Here is a 24,270-nt window from a genome sequence, read left to right as displayed (position 1 = left end):
TCTGGTCGATAAGAGAAGCAATGGCTCCTGACTTTCATCTGAATTCCCATTCAAGCAGAAGGCTTCAAACACTCAGCAGGAGGCACCTTCTAAACTTTGGGGGCAGGTTTCTTAACAAGTACAACCAGACACCACAGGAAGGATTAATTGTGATAGCTTCAGTTGGCTTAAAACTCAGCTTTCTAACAAATTTAATAGAGACAAAACATTAGGCTACTGAATTCAAGTGTTCCGTGTGTGCCACCCCCCGCCCCCCACCCAACCTTTTACATTCCGTAGCACTCATAAAATTAATGACAAAAGACCTATTTTATTGGGGAAAAATAATTTTGGCAAATATCTATCTCACAGATCACTAATCTCAGATTCTGGCATATGAATACAAGATTAATGTTTCCAGCAAGGTGACCAGAAAGAAAAACCTCTGTGTAAACACCGGCACACAGGTTACCAGCACCAGGCTTTGCAGTCAGCAGCAGAGCAAAAGGAGCAAAGCAGCGCACTTGTTTCAGAGGTTTGCTTCCCATCACAACCGGCAGTGTGTGGTCAAGTTTGGTGCGGTGGGTTTGGGCTGCAGCCACGGGAGCTGGGAAAAAGAAAAACTAGTGTGAAACACAACACAAAAGACAAATTGCACAGCAAATTTCACACTTGCAAAGTTTTGGGACACACAAGAGTCTTATTACATACTTTAAGGTACCATAATTAATTGAACCGGTCGCTAAACCTTCACAACAGTGCTGTTACACCTGAACAGAAGCGGGAAGCAAGCCGGGCACAGGATGCTCAGCCGGCCTCCCAGCCCCTGCTGGCCCCTGCTTGGCACAGAAGCACACAGTACGTATTTTTCTTTCTGAGAGCTGAGTGCTAATTTTGAGTCTTTTCAACTTTTTTTCTCAATTTGTATTTGATCTGCTTGCATAAATTACTTATTACTGCTTACCGTAGTTTGCTTTTAATTATATGCGCAAAGAGAATCTTCATCTGGAGCTAGGCAAGGGACACGCTGTCCTCTGGAAGCACCCACCTCCTCGTTTCTGCCCCTCTCTAATCAGGGCAATGTTAGCTTCTCCTTGGAGCACCAAAGGAGGAGCAGTACCTCAGAGAGGTCGGGGCTTTCTTTATTTCCGTGCAGCTAACCCATTTCCTCTGCCAACGCTGGGGCAGTTGCCGGTTAAAATTTCACTTGAAGTCACTCATCCGCACATTGCTTTCTGCCGTTCACCCTCACTCGACTTGTAATTGATGTACGTACAAATTTTTTATTTTTCTTCCGTTGTGTTACAGGACAAACGTGACGTGTGCGGGGCTGCCCGCGCAGGGGGGAGGCCGCCGCAGCCCTTCTCCATCAGCAGGGAGCGGGAGCCGTTCCCTCCGGGCCCAGCGCGGGGAGGTGGCCGCGGCCGCCCTGCCGCACCACCCCTCGCCCCCGAGGCCTGCAGCAACAGGCGGCCGGAGGCAGCAGCCACCGAGCGGAGGCGAGCGGCGGGCCCGGCGCCCCGCGGCCCCGCGCCGCATGGCCGGGCAACGGGCGGCCCCTGCTGGGCGCGCGGGGAAGGGCAGGGCCGCGCCGCGCCGCGCCGGGCCCAGGCGGCCACAGCCGCTCTTAGCGGCCCGCAGAGGCCGAGCCCGGGGAGCGAGGTGCAGCCGCCTGCACCGCGAAACGCGGCGGCCACGCCGAGCCTCGCGTGAGCGAGCGGGGCGGCGAGTAAGGCAGCCGCGGGCAGGAGGTTCGGGCAGCGGCCCGTCAGCGGAAATTAGAGTTACTCGTACCCCCTCGTTAGCTTTGTTTGAGGAACGCCACGCATCTCAGTGAAGAAAAATGCAGAACGCTTTCAGAACTGTGACAGTATTCAAGGACTGTGAAGTAGGAGGTGCTATCAGTCCCTAGGGAAAGGGGGTAAAAAAGGGGGCAAAAAAAAAGGGGGGGAAAGGGGGGGAAAAAAAAAGGAATATTAAGGCGATATCAGAAACAAGTGAGACAGGAATATAGCTAAAGCAAGTTGACTGAGTTTCATTAAATAAATAATATTAAAAAAAAGAGCAGCTAAAGCAGACCTGCCACCTGCGCAGGCTCAGGAAGCCCCACAGGCAGGGGGTTGTAAAGCTGGCCCTGGCAGTGCTGACCAGTGGTTCAGAGCTAAGCCTGAGGTCATCGCTGATAAAAGCATCCAGATAAAAAAGCTGCACAAGAAAAGTAAACAAGGACAAAGCGCAGAGTCCTCTGGACTGCCTGGTGTCAGACCATTCCAGCAAAATCCTTCTTCAGGCAGCCAAAACCAAAAGCCAGCCGTACCCATGGAGCAGGGGGCGCATGCAGAAAGCAGGCCTGAAACAGGCTGAAACACCAGGCGGGAGCCTCTGCAGTTTTATTTCGTTATCACTCCCAGCAATACTCTTGAATTCCTCCTCACCACATTGAGGGGACGCACCGCATCACAAACCCGGGTCTCCTATTGCCCAGAAAATACTACAAGAGCCTTCAACTAAACGTGAACGTGAGAGGAGGAGAGAAGCAACGCTCCCTCAACGCGACGTTGTGAAGGGATCAGGCAGATTAACGATGTACCTCCTTGACCGCAAGCACTTCTGAAAGGCTCTAGCTTCTAACCATTACTACTTTTTATACTTTCTCCATTAATTTAGAAGCCAAGTGATATTTAGAGGTTAGTCTTTTAATAACTTAAATTCTTATCAGAAATAGAAACATTGAGGCCTATCAACATGAAAATAAACAGCTTCCCTAGTGCTGTATTTGCTCTCTCTAGCAGCCTTTAGATCAAGTCCGGCAGCTTCCTGGTAACGCGTGCTTATTAATCTCAACGCACAAGCATAAATAAAGGATAAGACAAGACAAGCCTACATCAAAGGCTCCCGGCCATACAGTATCTGCTGGCAATTCAGGCCCCACCCCACCCCCCAGCAATGCTCCAAGCCCCATCAGGGAGCTCCCAGCCCCGTATCCTGGCCATGACCGCCCCTTGGGAAGCCCTCGGCCAGTTGACCTGTAGGGCCTTACCTGTCAGGCCTTTCGGTGCTCAGCAAAGCTACAGCTGAAAGAGCTGCCCGGGACCAGCTTCCCAGCCCTGAAGGAAGCAGGGGAAGGTCCCACCTAAACCATTTTTAACAGCTGCTCTTAGGACTTTTGCTGTAAAATACACGCCCATTTTTTTTTCTTTTTTTTCTTTTTTTCTTTTTTTTTTTTTTACACCAAAGGCAGTATTTTAGTGGAAGTTCACCAGATCAGGGTTTGCTAGAAGCATCAACCAAGGGCTGGGCTGGCTGTAGGGAGCCAAGGAGGCCAGCATGCTGCAAAGCTAGGCCACAGCTCGCGCATCAAAGCGCTTATTTTTGTGCGCACACCACCTACCTCAGTAAGATTTGGAGCAATACAACGGCTTGTTTCATCTTCCCACCCCAAAGGAATGCAGTCTTAAGGTACAGGAAGCAGCGAATTGCAGGGGGAACCAACTTAACCTAAAGACAGGGAATGGTGGTGATCCCTCTCTCGGGTTAGCTACAGCTGTCTATTAATTAGTACCACCTTTGCATGATTTGAAGAGCAAGCACTACGGGTTCCCTTCTAGGCAGTTACAAAACAGATCAAGTTGACAGCAGGACTTCTCCCATCCTGAAATGATCACAAAACACAGGCCAAACAGCTGCATGGCACACACTCACCCTGCAAGACACAGGTGCAGCCAGGAACACTGTTTAAGGATAACTTCACTCAAAGGCCAGTATTAAAAAACAAAGCCAAAGTTATGATTCAAGCTCCTTTTGCAGAATCCTACCCCCTCTTCCATTAAGTGAAACATTGAACAGTCACCTCTGAACATTTATTTCATCTGTTTACACGGTATCATTGTGGAAGGTATGCACCATGCAACCAACGAAATCACAGAAGAGTCGCATAACAATATAAATTTGACTAATCTCTTACAAAGATGAGAATCACTAGGTTATCAAATCTCTCAGGTATAAATATTATGAGGTAAGCAATACTTAAGATGAGGCACTTAAACAATAACCCAAAAGGTAATTAGTGTACAAAATTATAAACAGGAACAGTTACTCATATTGCCCTCAATTATATTTTAAAATGATTTTATATTCTATATACAGTGTGTTACATGCCTTACATCCTCCACTGAAGCAAAACATTACGGAAGTATGAAAGAAACCAAGTCATCGTCACATGCCATTAAGTATAACGCAGGTAGATGAGTATCCGGGACTATGTAGTGATACAGATTTTATTTAAAAAAGTGCCTCACAAGGAATGTTTTTTTATACAATCCCTAATTTTCTGTTTGGAGAAAATAACTATGCTAACAGAAAGTTAACTTGGTATTAACATAAATCTCCCAAGCCAGAAAAGAACCACCCTACTGTGTTCAAGGAAGGAATGCCAATTAGGACAGGATTTAAGCTTTAGTGGGATTTATGGTAATTAGAAATGTAACAAATTTAACTTTACAAAGAAATTAATTATGCCAATTAAAACACTTAGCATGTCTGACTGGGAATTTATACAGTATTATATGTATACGGTGCTGATCAATGCCCGATTTATTAAAATTACTTAAGGCATGCTTCCAAGAAAATTTACTAAAGTAGTACAGGAATTCCAATTAAGATGCAAAATTGATATTTGCAATAAACATTTCCTTATCAAGATCCAGAGACGGGAAAAGTGCCCAATAGAAGCAGTAAGAAATTCAGGTTCAGGTGGGGTGCACAAGTGTATTTATCCCTGTAACTGCACAGCTTGCGAGAGTCTGCCTGTGAAACAAGGTCGGTATTTTCTAATATTAAAAAATAAAACAGAACAACAATTTCAAAACACTCGAGAATTCTGTGCCAAACAGCTTGTACCAGCACGCCGTTTGTGACAAATCTGCGAGTTTTGATCCTATGCTTTTTTGAGGCAGGGAGGGAAATGGAAGTTTTCAGAACAGGTGAAGTTATTCCTGTCTGAGAAATACCTGCATTTTGTGCAAACAACGATCCTAAGTTCCTTCAGCCTCATACCAGAGTAGCTCTTTTTCTTTTTAGATAGCCTGTGAACAAGCCATCTGTATTTTACTTATATTTAACATTTTAAACTCTCCAAACAAGTGCAAGCTACATTATGTCTTCTGTTTCTAAAGATAAGCCAGTCCAGTTTTTAAGTTTAAAATGGAACACACACAGGAAGAGCCACAGTTACCAGAATGACAAAATTAAACTTGGCAAAAGTAATGAATTTTATTTACAAATACACGTATGAGGATTACAACAGAAACACACTAGTGAAACTCCATCTCAACAAAAGCAATGATTTATTGGTAATGGCATTAAATGAAACAGACTGACAGTCTCTGGCTATGGTCAAGCAATTATCCAGGAGTAGTAGATAAAAGTGAAGATCTCATTTGATTGCAATAAGGCTTTCCAGTGTCTCGCGCATCCTAGTGGCTCTCTCCTTTTTTGCCGACTACCTGATAAGAGAAAACAACAGAAAGAAACTATGAACATTTAACCAAAGAGGTGACCCTATTTTTTTTTATTAGCATCAAAACAAAACAAATGCAACATTTTCAACTAAATTAGCGCATTTAAGCATGCATTGTAGCACTTGCAGAAGCTATGAATCCCTCTAAAGAACTAAGAGGGACGCAAGACACAAGAAACTTATGTTTAGTATTAATAAAAATAGCAAAACACCGGTCTCACTTGAGAAGAGTTAGAAGACAGTAACTGCAACATAACAGACCACATTTAACGATGTTATATACCAAGCATTCAACCTTAATATGCTATATAAAATAATACAGCAAAAAGAGAGCCACTGGGTGCTCCCATGAAAATAAGTTTGTTCATTTCCCTTGGCATCCTTAGTACGTACTTCACTGAGAACATTTACCTTATAATGCAGTTCAAACCTGAAGAGAAATCTGGAAGTCATCTGATTTTCAGTCTTTGTCAAAACATTACTCCTTACCAGGGCAACTGCTAATCTCCAATTCTGCAAACTCCACCAGGAATCAGAGTCATCTCAGGACTTCTCATTTCAGAAAAGATTACCACTGCCACCAGACTTTGGCAGCCAACAGCAAGTGCAAGACCAGCACTCTACATACTGCCGTGCAAGCTTACAGTTCGCACAGTTCATAACGGAAGGGTTTTTAGTCCCCTTCCTTAACATAACTTAACGCAAGATCCCGAGAGCAGAAAACAACGTGATTCTAGGCACTTCTCTGAAAAGATTCAGATTAGTTCCAATGCTCTTGCAGACCCTAGAAAATACCCATTTATAAGTCAAACAAAATAAAAAGATAATAAATCTTAAAAGGTTGGACTTAACTGCAAGAGACCTTGGGTAAGGCAACAATTCCCAACTCACTTCCATCTAACCAAAGCAGCACTTACAGATCTGACAAAGCTTTGTCAGGATAAGCATGAATAGAGATTTGAGGATCTACATTAATGGAACATAGAATTTCCAATTACTAATGCTGAAAACTAAGCAGTAAAACCTTTTCTGTACTCTGACTCATATAGCAAATACGTTAAGGATTAATTACCTCTGCAATCAGGTGACAATATACCACAAGAGATTCATACAATCAATAGTGAAATGCAGAGCTGTGGGACATGACCCATAACAAACAAAAAACAATATACCCACAGCTCTGAACTAGAGAATTCTCATGGACTCACTGAAATTATTCTGATCATTCCACCTTTTTTTTCCCCTCCACTTCTTGGAGGAAGATTTTTTTTTTTTTGGGGGGGGGTGGGGTAAACTATTCTTTTGGTGAGCTGAGTTGTCACCATCACAAGGTAACTGAGATCTACGAAAAACCCTTTTAAAGACCCCTTTCACCTCCAAGGAACCTTTGACCAGGAACATATCACCAAGCTGTAAATTCAACTTAATGATTAAGGAAAATTCCACTTGACAACATGAGGAAAAAAAGGAAAAAAAAAATCAGAAAACCAATCACTAACATTGAGATCCAATTAATGAAGTTAAAAAAAAGTTAAACTTGTCAAAAAGCAGTATTTATTTTGTGTTTCCAAGACAAACTGTGTTTAGACACAGATTAAGCAAAGAAAAAAAAGAAAAAAATGCAGTTGAAAGATTAAAGATTAGATGTTAGCAAGTGTGTAACTCCAATGAAAAATATTGCTATACCAGTCTGAAGTTGAAATTGACAACTCGCCCATGTGTATTATCTGTGAAAATTAATCATGCTGATATGGATATTTTGTCATCACAGGTCAAAGAAACCCATTTTCTGACCATCCCACTCCACCTTCCCAAGAAGAAAATGGACATGGAAACTGAAATCAAACAATCATCATCATTCTTTTATCCGTAACGGATCCATTTCCTTCTGTTGACAGAAACAGCGGCCATCTAGTGCACTTTAAGATACCGGGTACAGCCTGTGATTCCCATGTAATGAGAACGTTTTGAAGCAGGCTTTTCTGATACTGTTTTCCTAACCACCAGCCCACAGCCTGACAGTGACAAAAAAACTACAGTCCATTACAAACAGTACAACGGGAAACCGTCACTGAGCCTTGTGGAGCAGAAGTGGGCATTTGTGTGTATGTGTGGTTTTGTTTTCAATATATAAAGGTCAAGCAACTGATCTGTTGCTGTTGAAGTACCCTGATCGGGCCACCTTTGTACAAGCACTCACCAGCTCCTCACTGTGTCTGCCTTCAGGAGGTTCCCTAGAGCCAAGCGTGGGACAATAACGGGTACTTGGCAGCCCTCGCTGGCTTGCACACTACTTACTGAAGGGTCGCACCAGAGAACACTAAGCTGTACTACGATTAAGAAAGCCGAGTCTTGCTACAGCATTTCACAAACTGCACTTCAAACAGCTTTTACAAAACGCAATACAGGCTGAAAAATGAGTTACAGAAAAAAAAAAGTACTACATGGTATGCTTTTAAAAATGTCAAGTTTGGGATAAAAAAAGTTTTAAAAGACTGAAAGAGAAGCGCTTAAAATAAGATTTGGATAGGGAAAAAAAAAGATGAGTTGATGCATCAGAAGGTAGAGAAGGCTGTTCCTGATTGCAGAAGGCTCAGAGATGACTCTTGCATCAGTGCTGAGATTGTGGAAAGGGTGAAAGAGATGCTAGATGAGCAGAGGGAGCAAGGAAGGGAGTAGTGCGAGACCACATCAATCTTATTATTACTTTTTAATTTCTTCTGCATTTTTAGTTCTTTAGAAATGGGAAGTTAAGCTGAAAAACAAACAAACAAAACGTTACAAGGAAAACAGCAGCAACATAGAGCGCAAATAAGTAGTTCTGGAAAGCCTTGATTCAGGAGGGGACCAAAAAAATCCCACCACCTGTCCATATCCCCCAGCCTCAAAACCGAGCAGCCATGTTTTGTTTCTTAATACCAGAAGCAACAAGAACTATATTGACATTAAGTTGCACTGTCTTAAAAAAATGTTTCCAAGTTCACGGCCTGATTCACAGGAATCTATTTAAGACTAAGCTATCAATCAAGAGCTACAAAGACACAGCACCTGCACCTTTACTCAGCACTTTAGCTGTCTATCCCACGAATTAGCTTGACTGAGAAGCAAATTTGGAAGCAAACTTCAAGCATAAGCTACTACATCTCAAACGCAGTCTCTAGCATAGTAGCTTGCATAGCTTAAATTAAGCCTTAAATCAGACCACGTGCGGCCAAGAGCAGAAGTAATTCCAGTGTTAAGGACAGTTCTTTTACAAAGGGCATACCTTTAAGGCGTGCTTTTCAAAAACTATTTCTGAATGTTAAATGTGCATGGGAAGGGAATATTAATCACAATCTTTTGCTGTTTGGGCGCCCTTAATTTAAGCAAGGGAAAAAATCTCAGCTCTCTCCCCTCTCTTCCCTGTGTTTAACCCAGTTAGATCTACACTTCCCCCCCCCCCCCCCTTATGTTCCCCTTTCCTGTCACGCCAGACTTCCCTCCTCCCCAGAGGTTAAAAATTCAGTTGTGCAAGGAGCAGGATACACACAATATACCAGAGCAAGTTGGAAATAACTTTTTTTAATCTAACTTTACTTAGCAAATCCACCAATGCTAACTACATGTATGTCAAAACTAACTTAAGGCCAAGATCCCTAATGAAGGGCCTGCTTAGCTTCACCTGCTTCGTACTCCTCGGTACTGCTTCTCACAGTAGGTGAGTTTCAGCTTTGCATTTGGCAGTATAAATACCGGAAACAATACCTCATTTATATTAAACACAAACTGCCTTGCTGATCAAGAAGAGGTGATTTTTCTTGCAGCCCTGTTGGTGTTAGCAGAGCACCACAAGCAAACACAAGTTTTCCTCGGCTGTCTGAAGGACATGGGTGCTTCAGTTATGCATCTTAATAACTATCTGCTGAGCAAGGAGCTGCTACAGCTGAGCATTCATTCACATCCCACTGCAACTGGGTATCAAAATACATCTGCCTGCTCCTCAGCAGAAGTCATTGAAACCAATGTTTTGTGTTTTCTTTTAGATTTTGAAATTGTACATATCTACTACAATCACCTGAGCAGCAACGTGACGAATCATAAAAACCGTAACTGGAATCACACTCATGCCTACTATTTAATTGCAGCCCTTCAAATAACATATTTTACTGATTCTTACAAACACTTCTCAAAAATAGGGAAAAAAGCACTCCCCCATCTCGTTAATCATGCTGCAATACTACTTCTATCATAACTAGAAGAGAAATATAAACAGTACAGACAGACTGAGAGAAGGAAGTCAGATAGCTGAGAGCAGTGAGGAGTAGGGTGGGTAACTACTGAAGGAGATGAAAAGAAAAATAAGGTTTCCCAGTTAATCTACATGCCTAAATATAATTAATGCCCAACACTATATTAAGGTTTCATAGCTGACAGGATCACTGGAAGAGAGGAAACAAAAGTTAGAATTCCTAAGAGCTCTGTAACTGACAGACTACACATCCCATTTAGTATGATAAAATATTTTAACAGCCTAATATTAAAACTACATGTTCAGGAAGCAAAATAGGACTGAGAGGATTAGCTACCTCACAACCTAACAAAGCAAGCTCTTCTATGTATGGTACTTCTGACCAGCTCCTTAACATGCTGATGTTAGCAGTGAACGGTACCACACCTGTAAGGTGTAAGGTAGATCTACCTCTTGTGGGTCTGTGCTCCCCTCCCCTTCCAGTTAAACAGAAGTCACAGATCATATTCCCTGATAGTGCAAACATATTCACCGCTGAACTTCAATGAAACCAAAGTTTTAACTAACATGGTATTTAGCAGGCTATATAGCAGCTTCCAAGCATCTACGCTGCATCTAGAACTGAGAGAGACTGACAAATCCCCTCTAAGTACAGTGCACAGATGAGACCCACACTACTTTAAACGTCTTTATGGGGTTGTGGGTATACTTAGAATCATAAACCAGCCCAGGCTGGAAGGGACCTCGTGAGATCACCAGCTCCAAGCCTTCATGGGAAAAGCGTGCTTAGATGAGATTATCTAGCACCCTGTCCAATCGCATCTTGAAAACCTCCAGTAAGGGGGTTTCCACCACACCCCTGGAGCAGTTGTTCCAGCGATTAATTGTTCTCACTTAAAAAAAAAAAAACTCCTATATCAAGACAAAACCTCTCCCAGAGCAGCTTGTACCCTCAACGTATCATCAATTACCAAAAAAATCAAATCACTATCTGAACAATCAGATGGTCGGGTTTAAAGAGTGCACTTGTTTGAAAATAAACTTTCAGTACCTTAGAAAGCAAAACTAATTTACAGAGTTTACAGAGAAATGAAACTGAGACAAAGATCAAATACTGAAAATATCAGTGTAAGGGTGCTATCCTCTTCCCAAAAGTACCAGAGAAGTAACACAGATTATTCGTGTTATGTTAAATAGTAATGGCACAATTCATTGCAGGGTAATGCCCTATTATCGTAAGTAGTTGCAAAAAAAGAAGCTGTACAAAAAAACTCAACCATGGAAGCAGATTTTAAATGAAGTAACCTATTTCTAGTATTGGATGAACCAGAAGTGCTCCATTAGAAACATCTACATTAGATATCCAGTTAATTTGAGTATATTAGAGCAACTTTTTCAATGACTTCACATTTCAGTGAAAGACAACAAAGCCTGTTAACTTATTAACTTTATTATCTGCGAAGTTATTAAGTTTTAAATGTAAAAGTTAAGATCATTTTTAACAGTAAAAATTGGAAGTATACGAAGTATGACAACCATTAGCATTTTTAGCCTTCTGAAGTTATAGGCAGTTTGTATAATAAATTCCACGGTGCTTTCAATGTTATTGGTCGCCTAGACATGAGTTTGTAGACAGGGTTACAACAGCAAATGTCTTTCTAAACAAGCTAAGTTTTAAAGCAGTTTACTAGTTTACTTTAAAAAGACATTAAATTTCGAAGAAAAAAACGTAAGTAGCTTTAAGTTTCAATACTTTCAAACCCATTTCACATTCTCAAAAAAAATCAAAAACTTTGAGCATGCCTTATTGTTCAGCACTCATGGGTCTAAAGTCACACCATAACGAGTTGTTTATTTCTTCCTTTAGCTTTAAAAAGAGCAGATATGTTTAATGTAATGGTCACTTTGTGACCAAAATCTTTTTTAGATCTGAATTTTACATAACATTGCCCATTGGATAAAATCCATAAAATCCTTCACCAAAGCAGAAGTCCAATCAATCACAAGGAGTCTTTATTTCATACACAGGCTTGCTTCTCTACTTCCTGAACACCATCAGAATGCAGGCTTCTAAATCAAGGCATAAAACTCACAGCTGTTAAGAAACATTGCCTATAGTACACGTAATTTGAAAGTCCCTCATGTTTTAAATAGCAGGTGTATACGTTCTTACCCCTATTTGTGTTGTGGTTTTTTTTTTTTTGGTTGTTGTTTGTTTTTACAAAGCTGATGAACAAAAACTTGTAGGTAAGACCAAAGATCAGTATCTGTAAGATAAAGCTACATGTTTTGTTTGGGATGCCAATCTACCAATGGCAAATTCCATGCCAAGTCATGGAATTATAACAACAGCCAAGTGTATTTGTTCAGTCAACATTTTTGAGAACATTTAAAACATTCATAAGTGCTTTTAAGAAAGAAGACTCACTCGCTTGAAGTCATTCATATTTGTTGCTTGGACTGGAGTTCCAATAAACGTGAAGTATGTAATTCTTGTTGTCTCTTCATCGCCATGATTGGACTGGACAAACAACTAAAAAAATCCAAAACACAAGAGCGAAGGTAAACAGTCCATCCCTGAATTCATACATAAAATGTTAGCCTCCCAAGATTTTTGAACTAACCCAGTAAATACTTCTTCCAATTATAAAGGCCTTGTTACCCTCTAGAGAAGCTTCTGTCCTCTCATTTCAAATAATGATTATATAGAATGCTATTATTTTCCCAGCAGTTTGTTTAAAAACCCACGGAGCTTGGATATTTCTAGCTTCCACTTCCAATGTGAAACCACACTCAGCAACTGAAAGGTACTGAAATATTCAATCAACTATGAGACCATAACTGGCAAACATAGAACTCAGACCATGAAAAGCACTTCCTTAGAATAGAATTCAGGGGTTACATGGGATGAGCAGTTCAACACAATACTGCAGGAAACGGGGCTAATGCAGACCCAGGGTAATGATGTCAAGAATAATGCAATTCCAGCATCAGCTTTGTCACGGTGCATACTACACTAAAGCCCACACTTAAAATGAAAGAGGAAAAACTGCACCTGCATTTAAGAGTCACAAAAACCTTACGTGGAATTCGTGGAAAGTCTCTTACAGCAAGAGGGTTAGAGAGCTCATTAAAAGACAAAGGTGATTTGATTACAGCATTTAAGAACACTTACGAGGAACAACGGGTATTGGGTTTTAGCATATCGTAAGCACTTCACTTGATACTTACAAGTCTGTCATTTTTGCAATCAGGCTACTGATAAACTGGATTTCTTACCTCCCAAACTCTCCAAACGAAGACAAGATGCCTTTCAAGAAGGCACGTTAGTAAAACACAAGTTGTGTTCAGCAGCACACTAGCTCATAGAATGGAAGGGACCATAAAGATCACCTAATTCCAACTCCCCTGCCATGGGCAGGGACACCTCCCACTAGAAGATATTTCTTCATAATATCGAAATCTACCCGTTTTTTAATCTCTCATGAAGAGATGAAAATGAACCTCACCACACATACGAGGTCAGAGACATCACATGCATACGGCCTTGCCTGACCTTAAATTTCAGAAATCCTTTGAGCATTAACATACAGTATGCAATCAGTGGAGAGCAACTAAGAACATTTGCAGCCAAGTCAACAAACGTCACAGCGCTTGAAAAGTCTACTAAGTTTCCAGCCTGCACAGACCTCAGAACAGAAGCTTTACTTACAGTTACACTGTTAACATTCTGAAATTTAACATAGCGAAGCTGGATAATACCATCTTCTTTAATATCATCTGGTGTCAGCTCCAGAGCTTGAGTTGGTTCACTTCTCTCTGCTTCTTCAAAATCCATAGATCGGGGAAGGTTGATAAAGATTTTTATATACTTTGGACCTTGTCCTGTGTTAAAATATGGAATTGGGATTCAGTTCCTTACTTGCATTCTCAAAATGCTACTGAAGAAGCCCTTGCTTATCACAGCATCTAGGTACAGCTCAAGGAGGGTAGGGACTTCAATAATTCTAGCATCTTATCTGCCTATCCCACACCACCACCCTGGATACCAAACGACATCTGAAGTTGCACTACTTGCCTACGTTTCAGTGACAGAACTCCACATCAGAAATCCAATGAAATGTCTAAAAATAATTGAGTTTGTGTGATGTAATACCTGAGTATTTTCTGTAGTTTTATAACGTAAATCAACTTAGCGTAAAAATTAAAATAGCTCTTATATTTAATTCTTGAATAGAACGTAGGTTCTCCTTATAGCATGTCAAAATACAGTAAATATTTATACTTGTGTCATATCAGATACCAATGCATGGCAACAGAGTAATATTACTGTGAGATCAATCTGTTATGTTATTTATTTACACCAAATTTACTGAAGCTGCTATGGGATTCACAGAATGTAAGAGGTTCTAGGGACAAGCGTCTTTTTTTGACATTTAAGCTAAACACATGTAAAGCTTAGATTCTAAGGATAAGATTAAACAGACACTTCACTCACCATTATCTGGCCCCTGAAGTTTCATAGAATAAAGTTTGACTGGTTGACTAAAAGCTACAGTAATAAGCAGCTGTGGAAGAGAAAGTTGTTGTTAAATACCATTTTCTTCATCCTTATAAACAAGCATAGCACAACAATTAACTAGAAGCAAGTCTGAGCTTTTAATTTAAAATCAAGTACTTACATTCTCTATATTCCACACATGCACTAGTCTGCCACTAGTCACCAGTAAATGCCAGTCTGCTTGGAATTTTTCCCACAAATGGATAGAAGACTGGAAATGCTACAGTGACCTCTGTATACCAGTTTTGCTTCCATCCACCTACCGTATCCCACTCTTCCTTATACCACTATAGCGACATCAAGTAATCAAGATCTTCAAAAAATGCCTGCAGACCAGACATCATTGAAAACATCTCACTTAAGGAAAAATATCTACTGTACCTGCTCATCGCAGTCTGATTCCAAGTAGGTAGAGTCTTTACGTAAACAATTATCAAACCCATGCTCGTCGCTTTCATTAAGACATTCACAGCCGGCTTTATTGATAAATGGCATTAAATCCATCTGAAAGGAAAAAGAAGAGCATTACTGAGTGCGTAAATCTGCCGTGAACTTATCTGAGATCAGCAGACACTGGAATGAATGAAATTCTTCATTCAACACATTAAAAAACAGAACCCAGAAAACCTCAGGGCTTTTTTTTTTAAACAGAAGAAGATAAAAAAAATAAAAATGTAGTAGTACTCAGATGTATCCTGTTCAGAATTCGGTGTTCTCCCACTCAAAGTACCACCCCCCTGGAACACAAGTTTACCATACTGAGAATAAGCAATTGGGCACAGGGAGAATTTTTCGGATACGTTTTTGATTAACTTCACCTGGCTACAAATACAAACTGACATTAGACCGGAGCTATGATTAACTTAACAGGTAAAACAGAAATAGCTTTCCCATCCAAAATACTTCAGTGGTCATCTCTTAATTTCTTCTGCAACTACAGTTGTTACCAGGCTTTACGTGCAAAGATACTCTTATTTTCCTCCTCTTTCTCAGCATCATATACAAATCAACTTTTATGAAACTGGTTCCCACTCCCTTCCCCGTATACTTTGGTAAAGTGCAGAACAACAGAAAGCAGAAACCGCCCAATTCACCATGAACCAGTTTGCTTCACAGCAGAGCTCTTTTGTAAAGGGTCCAACCAGAAGTTTCAACATACACGCATTGCCAGATTAAAGCAAACGCTACGCGTGCTGCAAGCTTCAGCCATTTAAAAGGTTTTATTATCGCACTGGCAGAATAGCCTGAACCAATTCCCAGACTGCCAAGAGATTTTGCATACAGCTAAACTGACCCAAGTGCAATTGAAGCACAGTAAGCCACGTTAAAAAAAAAAATGTATAAAAATCAAGTGTTTTGTTATCTTAAGGCCTGAAGACACGGTATCAACATCTCATACCACAACAGTACAAATTTGAGATCACAATCAGCATACAGTCAGAGAAAACTCCAGACAAAGCCTATAGGAACTTTTGGCATGGCAACCTAAAATACCCTTCTTACCGACATATATGAGGTCCCAAAGAATAACATACCACTCGTGATAAAAGCCCTACACATTAGCTTTAAAAAGTTACTGCATGTTACTACTCAGGCTACAGCTTCATGATATAAACTAAATCCAAACACATTCTCTCAGCAGCCTACAAATCACTGCTGGTATCCCATTTCCCTTAACACCAGAAACTATGCTATTCCAAACAAAAACAAAAAAATCACCTGCCTGCCTTTCCCCTTCCAGGTCCCCTCTGCCTGCCTGCAACATCCCAACGAAGACTTAGCCCGCATCCTGCGTACTCGGTAGACACGAGGTAAGGAAGGAGGCACGCAGCTGTGCAAGAGGAGAAGGATGCATTCCTGGAGCAGCTGGCAGTCCAGTTTGGGTCAAGTATATTCTAAAACTGCATTCCAGCCTACTGCTAGTAAGTCGAACACAATTCCTGCTTGGCTCGTATAGTCCTGAACGTTCTCAGCGTCTTACCCCTATGAATTAACATCTCCTAACAAGATTAACTTTTAATAGAAGTTGGCATCTCCATCTCAAAACAAATATAACTTTGGAGATGCATGCCAACCTCACATATCTGCTCTTGCTACTTGAATGATTTTCAGTGTGTCTTGGGCTGAAATCTAACAAGCTGAACCTTTGTCCTTTGACATTCCAATACCTCTACGCAGGATTTCACAGTAATTATAGATGTGAGTGTTCACATATAAAGTGAAGTGCAATGCATACTGCGGAACAGTTAACAAGTAGCTGAACTGCTAGAAATTCAAGGGACCTGTGCCCTTGAAGCTTCTTAAATGAGAAATATTCAGCTGGATTTGCATCCTTCTCACATGCCTGATAGGACATGGCTAGCTATGAATTTCAAATAGTTAACCTCCAAAGAAACCTGGCTTTGCATTTAACATCATTTTGACTTCTACAGATACTCATCACAGCTAAGTTGGGTGTATTAGATTTGCTAATGCGAAGTAACGTGCACGCTACAGAACTAGCGCACAACTAAGTCACATGTCGCAGTTCAGCGATGTGGTATATTGTATTTCACCTAACTGGGTTAATATTCCTGGCAGAACAATAGACAACCTCATTTAAGGAGTAACCTTACACCGAGGATTGCTCGGAGAACAACACCTAAGATGACAGCTCTAGGAAAGTGTTTTGTCACATTAGAGGTCTCATTTACATGTGTTTGGTAGTACAGCTGTCAGATAGGCTTGTGATTTGAAACACACAATTGCCTTGAGGTAACAGGAAAACACACCGAACATGGTGAAAATAATCTCCTGAGAGCACCAAATATTTCTAGGGGGTTGTTCTGTTATTGGGAGATTCTGATTTTTCTATGAGACACATACAAATCTTGCAATGATAAAAATCCATTCAAAAATACAGATTTTTAAATACATACAAAAAATAAGGTTTTCCTTGTGTTATTTAGATGCCACGTTTAAAAAATACTTAGCTTGAGAATATATATTTACAAGTGTTCACTTTTCTTTTTAACTTGTGATTTACTGGGTTTACACTATCTATGAAAGCTGATCAGTGATTACTGCAGTTGTATGTAGTACCCCTACAGAAGCGAAATGATACGCGTTAAGCATTAAAAGAAGTTGTATTCAGCAAGAAGTAGTTCTTGTATGCCACTCAGAGAAGACAAACCAATCTTTCCAAATATTCCCATTACATCTGTTAATTTATATATTCTATATCCATCATTCTTTTACAGACAAAAAGGAATTTCTAAAAAAAAAAAATGTATTTTGTAGCACCATCCAGGCTTGCAATATTAGCAACCAGGCAAAAGAAAGTATATCATTTACCTAACAATACCTTCCCAAAAGCACCCCATTCTCACAGCAAATTGATAAAAGCAGGACATAGCCCAAGTTATGAAGCTTAATTCCTCCAGCAAAGGGTTTTAGTTCTTCGTTTCTTTTTAAAGAGATGAGAAAGAAGATTAAAGAAATGGAGGTGCACAAGAAAAGGAAATCCATGAACAACAAATCCACCTAGCAACACATGAATAACAATACTTCTTAAGGACCAGCTAGAGCGATTTTTCAAAGTTTTTGACAGCTATGTCTAACAATGTATTTTTTCACGGAAGACTTTACACTTGGAAAAGCGTTTTAGGAAAACAGATTGTGATGTCTGAGAAGGGGTAAGAAAAAGAATACACAGCTGTAGCAAAGCCTTCATCATAAAACGTGAAATTCATTATTTTAATCACAGAGGGCTACGCTTAGAGATTTTTCTTGAAACATTTTACAATTCTGTTACATGTACATATTAAGTAAGTGCAGTTAATTTTTTGAATTTTGTCTGAAAAAGGAAACCCAGACAGGTGATCTTTCTAAAGCTACGGGAAGCCTGTAGCTTTGCCTAAAGTAGCACTGTTTGACAAGAATATGTTTAGAAAGGAATACATTTTCAACAGGTTCAAGTTATGCAAGTGTTAAAAAAAGACTTAAGAGATGCATACATATCCTTTTGGAATATCTGTATCTTCATTGTTTCCAGGATCATTCTCCAGGTGCTGCTTAATTTTTTCTTCTAAACCTACAGCATCTGCTCCTTGATATTGGTCGATTCGCACTTTGTTTCGAAAAAACAGAAATGTCGGTGTTGCTGATATATTATTGGTAGCAGCTGTTCCCTAGAATGCATAAATTAGTTACAAGTGTTACCTAACAGACCATTACCAATATCAGACAGAAGCATTGTTTTCACCTAGATGACAACATACACACCACATGTTAACCAAGATACATTAGCCCCCCAAAATCACAAACAGCATTTGTTATTTTATAAACATCTCCAACTTGAGCAACCATTTTAAATTCATTTAAGTTCTTCAGATCCTCCTAATCCTTCATACATTTGGGTGGTCTCTGAATGGATTTCACGTTGACAGTAGATTTGTTGGTAAGCCATAAAAGTCATATTACTTGCTCACTCTTGAAGGTGGACAACTGCTTCATTTAACACTTCACAAGCATTCTTTACACCTGTATTTCTTCCTTTTCCGAAGGCACATTCACGCACACCCTGGAAGTTGCCACCATAGAAGGTGACTTCCTTTTGATTTCCACCTGTATGTATGTGTTAGGTACCCACAGCAGCTTCCCCAAAGCCTTCCACAATAAGTGCCATTTGCAAAGCATTGATACGTCTATATTCATCTCTCTCCCACTATCATTTGCAGTAACTCAAGAAATTTCCTTTCAACGTACCCTTGTTAATTTTTGTTAACGACCCTTAAGTCGATCAACAGCTCATCACCGGTTTATTATATTCATCATTTTATTCAGCAATTATCACAGAATTTGTTCGGAAAGACTTGCTCTTCCTAATTCATACTGGTGTTCTCTCTTATTTTAAGCCGTATTATTTAAACGGCACACGCAGCAGAAACTGTTAAACCACTTGTACAATGCTTAAATGAAGGGTAACAAAGTGGTACTTGCAAGAATACATTTCGAAATAAAAGTATAGTTCATTCACATCTTTGTGCATAAGTTACTTGTCATTCACCAACCCCGTGAAAGGATACTCTTAGTATATCATTTGAACAGCTTTCCTTCGAGTTTCTCATTCACTCTATTATCTTCTCTCCCTCTCACTAAAGAAAATTAATTTTTGAGTACCAACCTGGCACTGATGCACATCCACTTCCAAAAACGTTGCCTGGGGATATTTGTTACTCAAAGCATTGAATGCTGGGGCTATCCTTAAACAAGGGCCACATCTGTAAAAACAAAAAATTCAACGATTATTGTTTTGCTTTGTTTTTAAGATACCTGCCCTACGCAGACTTAGCGCATTCACGTTCTTACTATATCCTTGGTACATTTTAAAATAACCTTCCTACCTGGCTGACAGATGGCGAGCAATCCTGGTGATACAATTAAGAATGACATTTAGAAACACATCGTGAAGTGTTAATTCCCACTTCCTCAGACAGTTTCAATGTCACATGATTAGCTGCACCTATCAATTAAAATGAACTTCATATTTCCCATCTAATCTGTTTAGCTCCAGCACCTTTTGCTACAGAGTAAGATACTCCTAAGTAAAGGGACTTTTTTTTTGGGGGGGGGGAGGGGGCAAAGACTTAACTGCTTTTCCTGATACAGCAAAACATACTCTTAACAGAAAACTAGTACTAGCAATTCCCGTTACCAGCTGTGACAGATGTCTACAGTAAGGTGTCTACATGGGACTTGAAATATTTAACAGTAACAGTATATTAAAGCCTTAGCAGGAATCACATAATTGTTACCGTGATAAATTTCATTTACTACAACTGTAGCCAGTTACCACCAACGTAGCTCTATCAGCTCGGTTGAGAATACATATTTGTTGATGACGATAGCTTTGTTGGCATACACGAAGCGCACAGACGCAGCTATTCTGACAAAGCAATATTCTTACAACTTTGCTTGTTGTGAAAGAAGCGATTAAAGGGCAAAACAGTAGAAAACTCCCACAGCAGTGTATTAACATATGACCTATCTAAATCAGAGAGCCCTGTAGCGTCAGCGTGAGCCTGCCGACACACACAGCTTTAAAGCAGCACCAATAAAATCCACTTCACCCTTCTCGTCCTCATCTGAGAGGAGACGCGGATCCATGGCTGTGCAAGGCAGACCTGCAGCTGTTCATAAATGGGACGCATCACGCCGTTAACCTAACCAGAGCTCGTCCGTAGCCAAAACGTTTTCGCGGGCGCTTGCGCAAGGCGTGCGAGCGAGCCCCCCGCCACCTGCGGGTGAAGCTGACTGACCGAAGGGGCGCCAAGCAGCAGCGGCCGGGTGCCGGCCGTGTCACCAGCACGCCCCGCGGCACCCGCTGACACGCAGCCACCGGCTCGGGGCCGCTCCCGGCGCTGCACCCACGGCTCCGCAGGCGGGACGGCCGCCGGGGCGCCGGGCACGGCCGGGAGGCGGAGCGGGAGCGGGGCCCTGAGGAGACCGAGGGGCGCCGCGCACCGGCAGCACGGAGCCGGGCGGGCGACCCCGGTCGCCTCCCGCGCGGCCCGGCCGGACTCACCCCCGCATGGTGAACTTGACGACGGCGAGCCGGGAGCCGGCGGCGCTGAGCTCGGGCTGGAACTCGGCGTCGTTGGCGATCGCCTTCACGCCCCCCATGGCGGGCGGCGGCCCCGGACCGCGATCTGCAGCGTCACGCCGCGCCGCGCGCCCGGCATGCACCGCGCCCCGCGCGCACCGCGCACGCGCGCCCCGCCCCGCCCCGCCCCGGCCTGGCGGGCCCGCCGGGAGGGGCCGCCGCCATTTTAGCTTGGGGCAGGCGCGAAGCGGGGGGGGCCATTTTGGTTCGGGGCAGAGCCAACGGAGCCCAGCGCCCCGGCATCGGCACCAGCTGGGCCGCGGGCCCCCAGCCCCAGGGGCACAAATCCGCAAAGAAACGCACGCAGCTGCCACAAAACCGCCCCTGGGCCCCGGGGGGGTCAGCACCCATGGGTGCCAGCGCCTGTGGGACCCATCCGCCAGCACGTGTGGAGCACGAGGGCACTGCAACCCGCTGCGCCCCATCCTCATGTTTGTGCCCGGTGTGCTCATCCTGCCGCTGGGCACCACGCATTTACACACGTTGTAACCCACGTCAGGCATTTACACACGTTGTAAACCCCCGTCAGGCATTTACACACGATGAGGTCTGCCTGAGCCATCTTGTTAACGTGTGTTGGTGAAAAAAAGTGGCATGTTTAAAGTCACAAAATGATCGTGTTCAGCATTTTTACTTGCAACTTAAGAAAGCTTAATATTTTCTGTAACTCAAAATGCACTCGAGCCTTTTACAATAGCTAGGATAAACCAATCACGTAATTTTTCCTGTTCTCCTGCTTAATCTTGTGATATAAAGTGGCATGACTTTGACCAGCGTTGCCTCAGGAATTTATTATTACCGGACAACTGGAGAATCGCCACTCTCCCAGCCAAAAATAATTCACGTTGTAAGCAGGCTGCTGTTCCAGACAGGCATCTGTTCTTCTTGGATGACAGGGCACCCAGCCCCACTTGCCAGGCGTCTTGTGGTTGTATGTAATTTTCATACCTCTATGGAGATAAATCAGTGGATCTCGGCATTACTTTTCTCATAAAAATATACCAACACAGTATTAGCGTTTGTTCAAATGTTTATACGTGACAGTTGAACTGAAATTGGTTACTAATTCAACAGCAATAAAAATTTAGTGCTGCTTTGTCTTTGCCCATCAATTATAGGGAACTGGGGGTATGGAACGTCTCGATAAAACGTCCACAAATAGTTAACAGGATGTGCCAACACACAATAAAACAAGTTGTGAACTAATTTCACTATTTTAATTGCTTCTGGACAAAAGAAAGCGTTCTCTCTCGTTTCAACTGCAGAAATAATTGTTTTTCCCTTTCTATCCTAACGGTTGTGAGGTACCGATGTGCATTGCTAAGTTGCTGACAGGAAAAAAGAAAGCCGTCACTGCAGCTTCAGCACACCTGATGAATTTGTGTGCGGCTAAGGACCATTATTCACACCTACGGAAGGCCTGACAGCAAGAAGTGCTGTTTCACTCGCGAAGAAAATGAAGAAGTGACATCAGTGCCCCACCACACCTCCTTAGCTTGGTCCATTGAGAGGTTCAGAAGGCAAGTCTGGCACACGCAGGTTGCCGTCTCTGAGACCTCTGCATCATTTCAGCTGAAAGCTGGGAATCATTTGAGCAGGGAGTTCCCTCAGCAGGCCTTTAATCCAAAATCACCCCTCGTTTGGGCGGCGCTCGGCGGGTGCCCGGCCCGGTCCCGCCCCGTCTCCATGGAGCGGGGCCGGCGGGGCTGCCGTCAGGCGCCGCTTTGCGACAGCGGCAGCCGCTCGCCGCGCCGGGCCGGGCCGGGCCGGGCCCCGGGTGCCGCCGCCGCCCCCGCCGCGCAGGTGAGTGCGGGACCGCCGGCACCCCCCGTCCACCGGGGCTGCTCCACGGGCGCTGGACGCGGCGGAGCGGGGCGGGCACCGCCGGGGCCGGGGCCGGGGCCGGAGCCGGCTTCGCAGCCCCCGGGGGGTGTGGGGGTGTGGGCGCCGGGCGCGGTGTGGCAGCAGCCCAGCGCCACGGGGCCCTGCGGCCGCCCTCCGGAGGCAGCCCCGGGCGCCGGCGAGGACCTGCAGCGCCGGGTGCCGTCGCCTCTTCTCGTTTTCCAGCCGTCCGTGTGTACGTGGGGCCGGGTTCTCCCTTCCCCGTCGTCTTTTGTGGTGGGACAGCCGGCGTTACCTTCACGTTGAGTGCTTTTAAATCCGACGTTTATAGCCCTTTGCTCAGCTGGGGCAGGCGTTCGTCTTTCATTGGGCCGCGGCTGCCGTTGTTACCCCGTAAAGATTAGGGAGCGCTTCTCTGTACCCGCCTGCTTTCTTCTCGTTTAATCTCTGTTTGGGAAGACAGGTTTGTAGTTGTCCTGTTGAATTTAGCTTTGATCTGGGTGCACTGGGAAGGTCTGGCAGCGGCGTTTACGATATTTTTGTTTAGGTGACGGCGATACACCGTGGCTAAGCGGAGAGGCAGAGCTCGGCGCCGAGAGGAGCGCTGGGTGCAGGTGCGGAGGCGACGTGCCGCCTGCCGCACTGCAGCGGGGTTCGGCCTGGGAGCCGAGCCCTGGCTGCCCGCTGCCGGGGACAGGCTCAGCCAGCCGCAGGCGGATAAAGGAAGGCCAGGTGCCCCCAGGTTTGTCATCCCCAATCAACGCGACATGACCGATAGTCAGTTTCGCTGGGTATTACCTGGGTTGCAATTCCCCAGCGCGTCAGGTAGCCGCAGCGCGGCTAACAGTTTGGCCTGGCTGAAAATAGTGGGTTAGTTCCCTCCCGCAGATACGCTTAGCTCGGCTGTAATGAGTAGGGCTAGCGAGGTCAGCGTGAATATTCATGGTAGGAAAAGCGAGTGTGCTGTGTTTGCCAAAGCAGGGCCTTTGAAAAGTCCTTGCACCTCTCGGATATGTACAGATACCTCAGTTCTCCTTGACAGCTGCTTTATTTTTTTCTTGTCTTGAAATGGGTACAGTTAATTATAAGAACGAATGCACTTGACAGCTTAATTAGCCAGCTGCTGTCCTGCTTTGCGTGTATATTTGCGTGTGCATGCCTGTCCAGGAGGCTGCCGTTAAAGCTGCCGGTGTGCTGTCCTTGTGCTAGGCTGGTTTCCTGACTTTGCTGTCATCGTGACAAGCCTGTTTCTTGGTTGTGCTGTACAGCACTGAGTGCATTCCCCACCTGTTTACTCGTAGTACTCTCTTAGTGAAAAATGACATTTTTAATGCTTCTTTTTATAAAGACAGTGCACAGTGTTGCAATAATTCCATTGTGTTTGCAAATCAGAACGTTGAGCGTCGATAAAATACAGGCATCGTTCTCCGAGTTTTGAGTTTAGTGCTTGCCCGATGCAAGCTGGAATGATAGTGGTTTGTTACATGTGTCAAACTTAA

General features: G+C 43.2%; 2 protein-coding genes across 9 annotated transcripts in view; one reads left to right on the top strand and one right to left on the bottom strand.

Annotated features, from left to right (window-relative positions):
- Positions 1 to 5,231: 5,231 nt before the first annotated feature.
- Positions 5,232 to 21,039, bottom strand: TXNL1 (thioredoxin like 1). The gene is made up of 8 exons (XM_040541182.1): positions 20,852 to 21,039; positions 19,451 to 19,547; positions 18,282 to 18,455; positions 14,668 to 14,790; positions 14,224 to 14,293; positions 13,438 to 13,610; positions 12,154 to 12,258; positions 5,232 to 5,483 (listed from the first exon to the last, which is right to left on the bottom strand). Exons 1-8 carry the CDS (start codon positions 20,947 to 20,949, stop codon positions 5,454 to 5,456), a joined length of 870 nt encoding a protein of 289 aa, XP_040397116.1. The 5' UTR covers positions 20,950 to 21,039; the 3' UTR covers positions 5,232 to 5,453.
- Positions 21,040 to 22,623: 1,584 nt separating this feature from the next.
- WDR7 (WD repeat domain 7) overlaps positions 22,624 to 24,270 on the top strand; it is a 115,169-nt gene continuing 113,522 nt past the window's right edge. For 3 of the 8 annotated variants that reach the window (XM_040540754.1, XM_040540751.1, XM_040540756.1), the window contains exon 1: positions 22,647 to 22,732. The gene's annotated coding sequence lies outside the window, so the exon portion shown is untranslated. Of the gene's footprint in view, positions 22,733 to 22,931; positions 23,007 to 23,112; positions 23,235 to 24,270 lie in introns of those variants that run through there. The other 5 variants (XM_040540757.1, XM_040540755.1, XM_040540752.1 and 2 more) reach the window with 5 other exon arrangements.

The sequence above is a fragment of the Cygnus olor genome, chromosome Z (genome assembly GCF_009769625.2).
Source record: "Cygnus olor isolate bCygOlo1 chromosome Z, bCygOlo1.pri.v2, whole genome shotgun sequence".
In the NCBI taxonomy this organism is placed as follows: domain Eukaryota; kingdom Metazoa; phylum Chordata; class Aves; order Anseriformes; family Anatidae; genus Cygnus; species Cygnus olor.
Note: the sequence above shows the minus strand (reverse complement) of the source record. Positions and strands in the feature narration are given on the sequence as shown.

What these genes read in the sequence shown, in the direction of transcription:
- TXNL1 (XM_040541182.1), bottom strand. Translation starts at nt 20,949, where the DNA reads ATGGGGGGCGTGAAGGCGATCGCCAACGACGCCGAGTTCCAGCCCGAG. An exon ending in GTCAAGTTCACCATGCGGGG is followed by an intron (nt 19,548 to 20,851) that starts GTGAGTCCGGCC and finishes TTGTTTTTACAG; the next exon opens with ATGTGGCCCTTGTTTAAGGA. An exon ending in ATATGAATGACTTCAAGCGA is followed by an intron (nt 5,484 to 12,153) that starts GTGAGTCTTCTT and finishes TTCTCTTATCAG; the next exon opens with GTAGTCGGCAAAAAAGGAGA.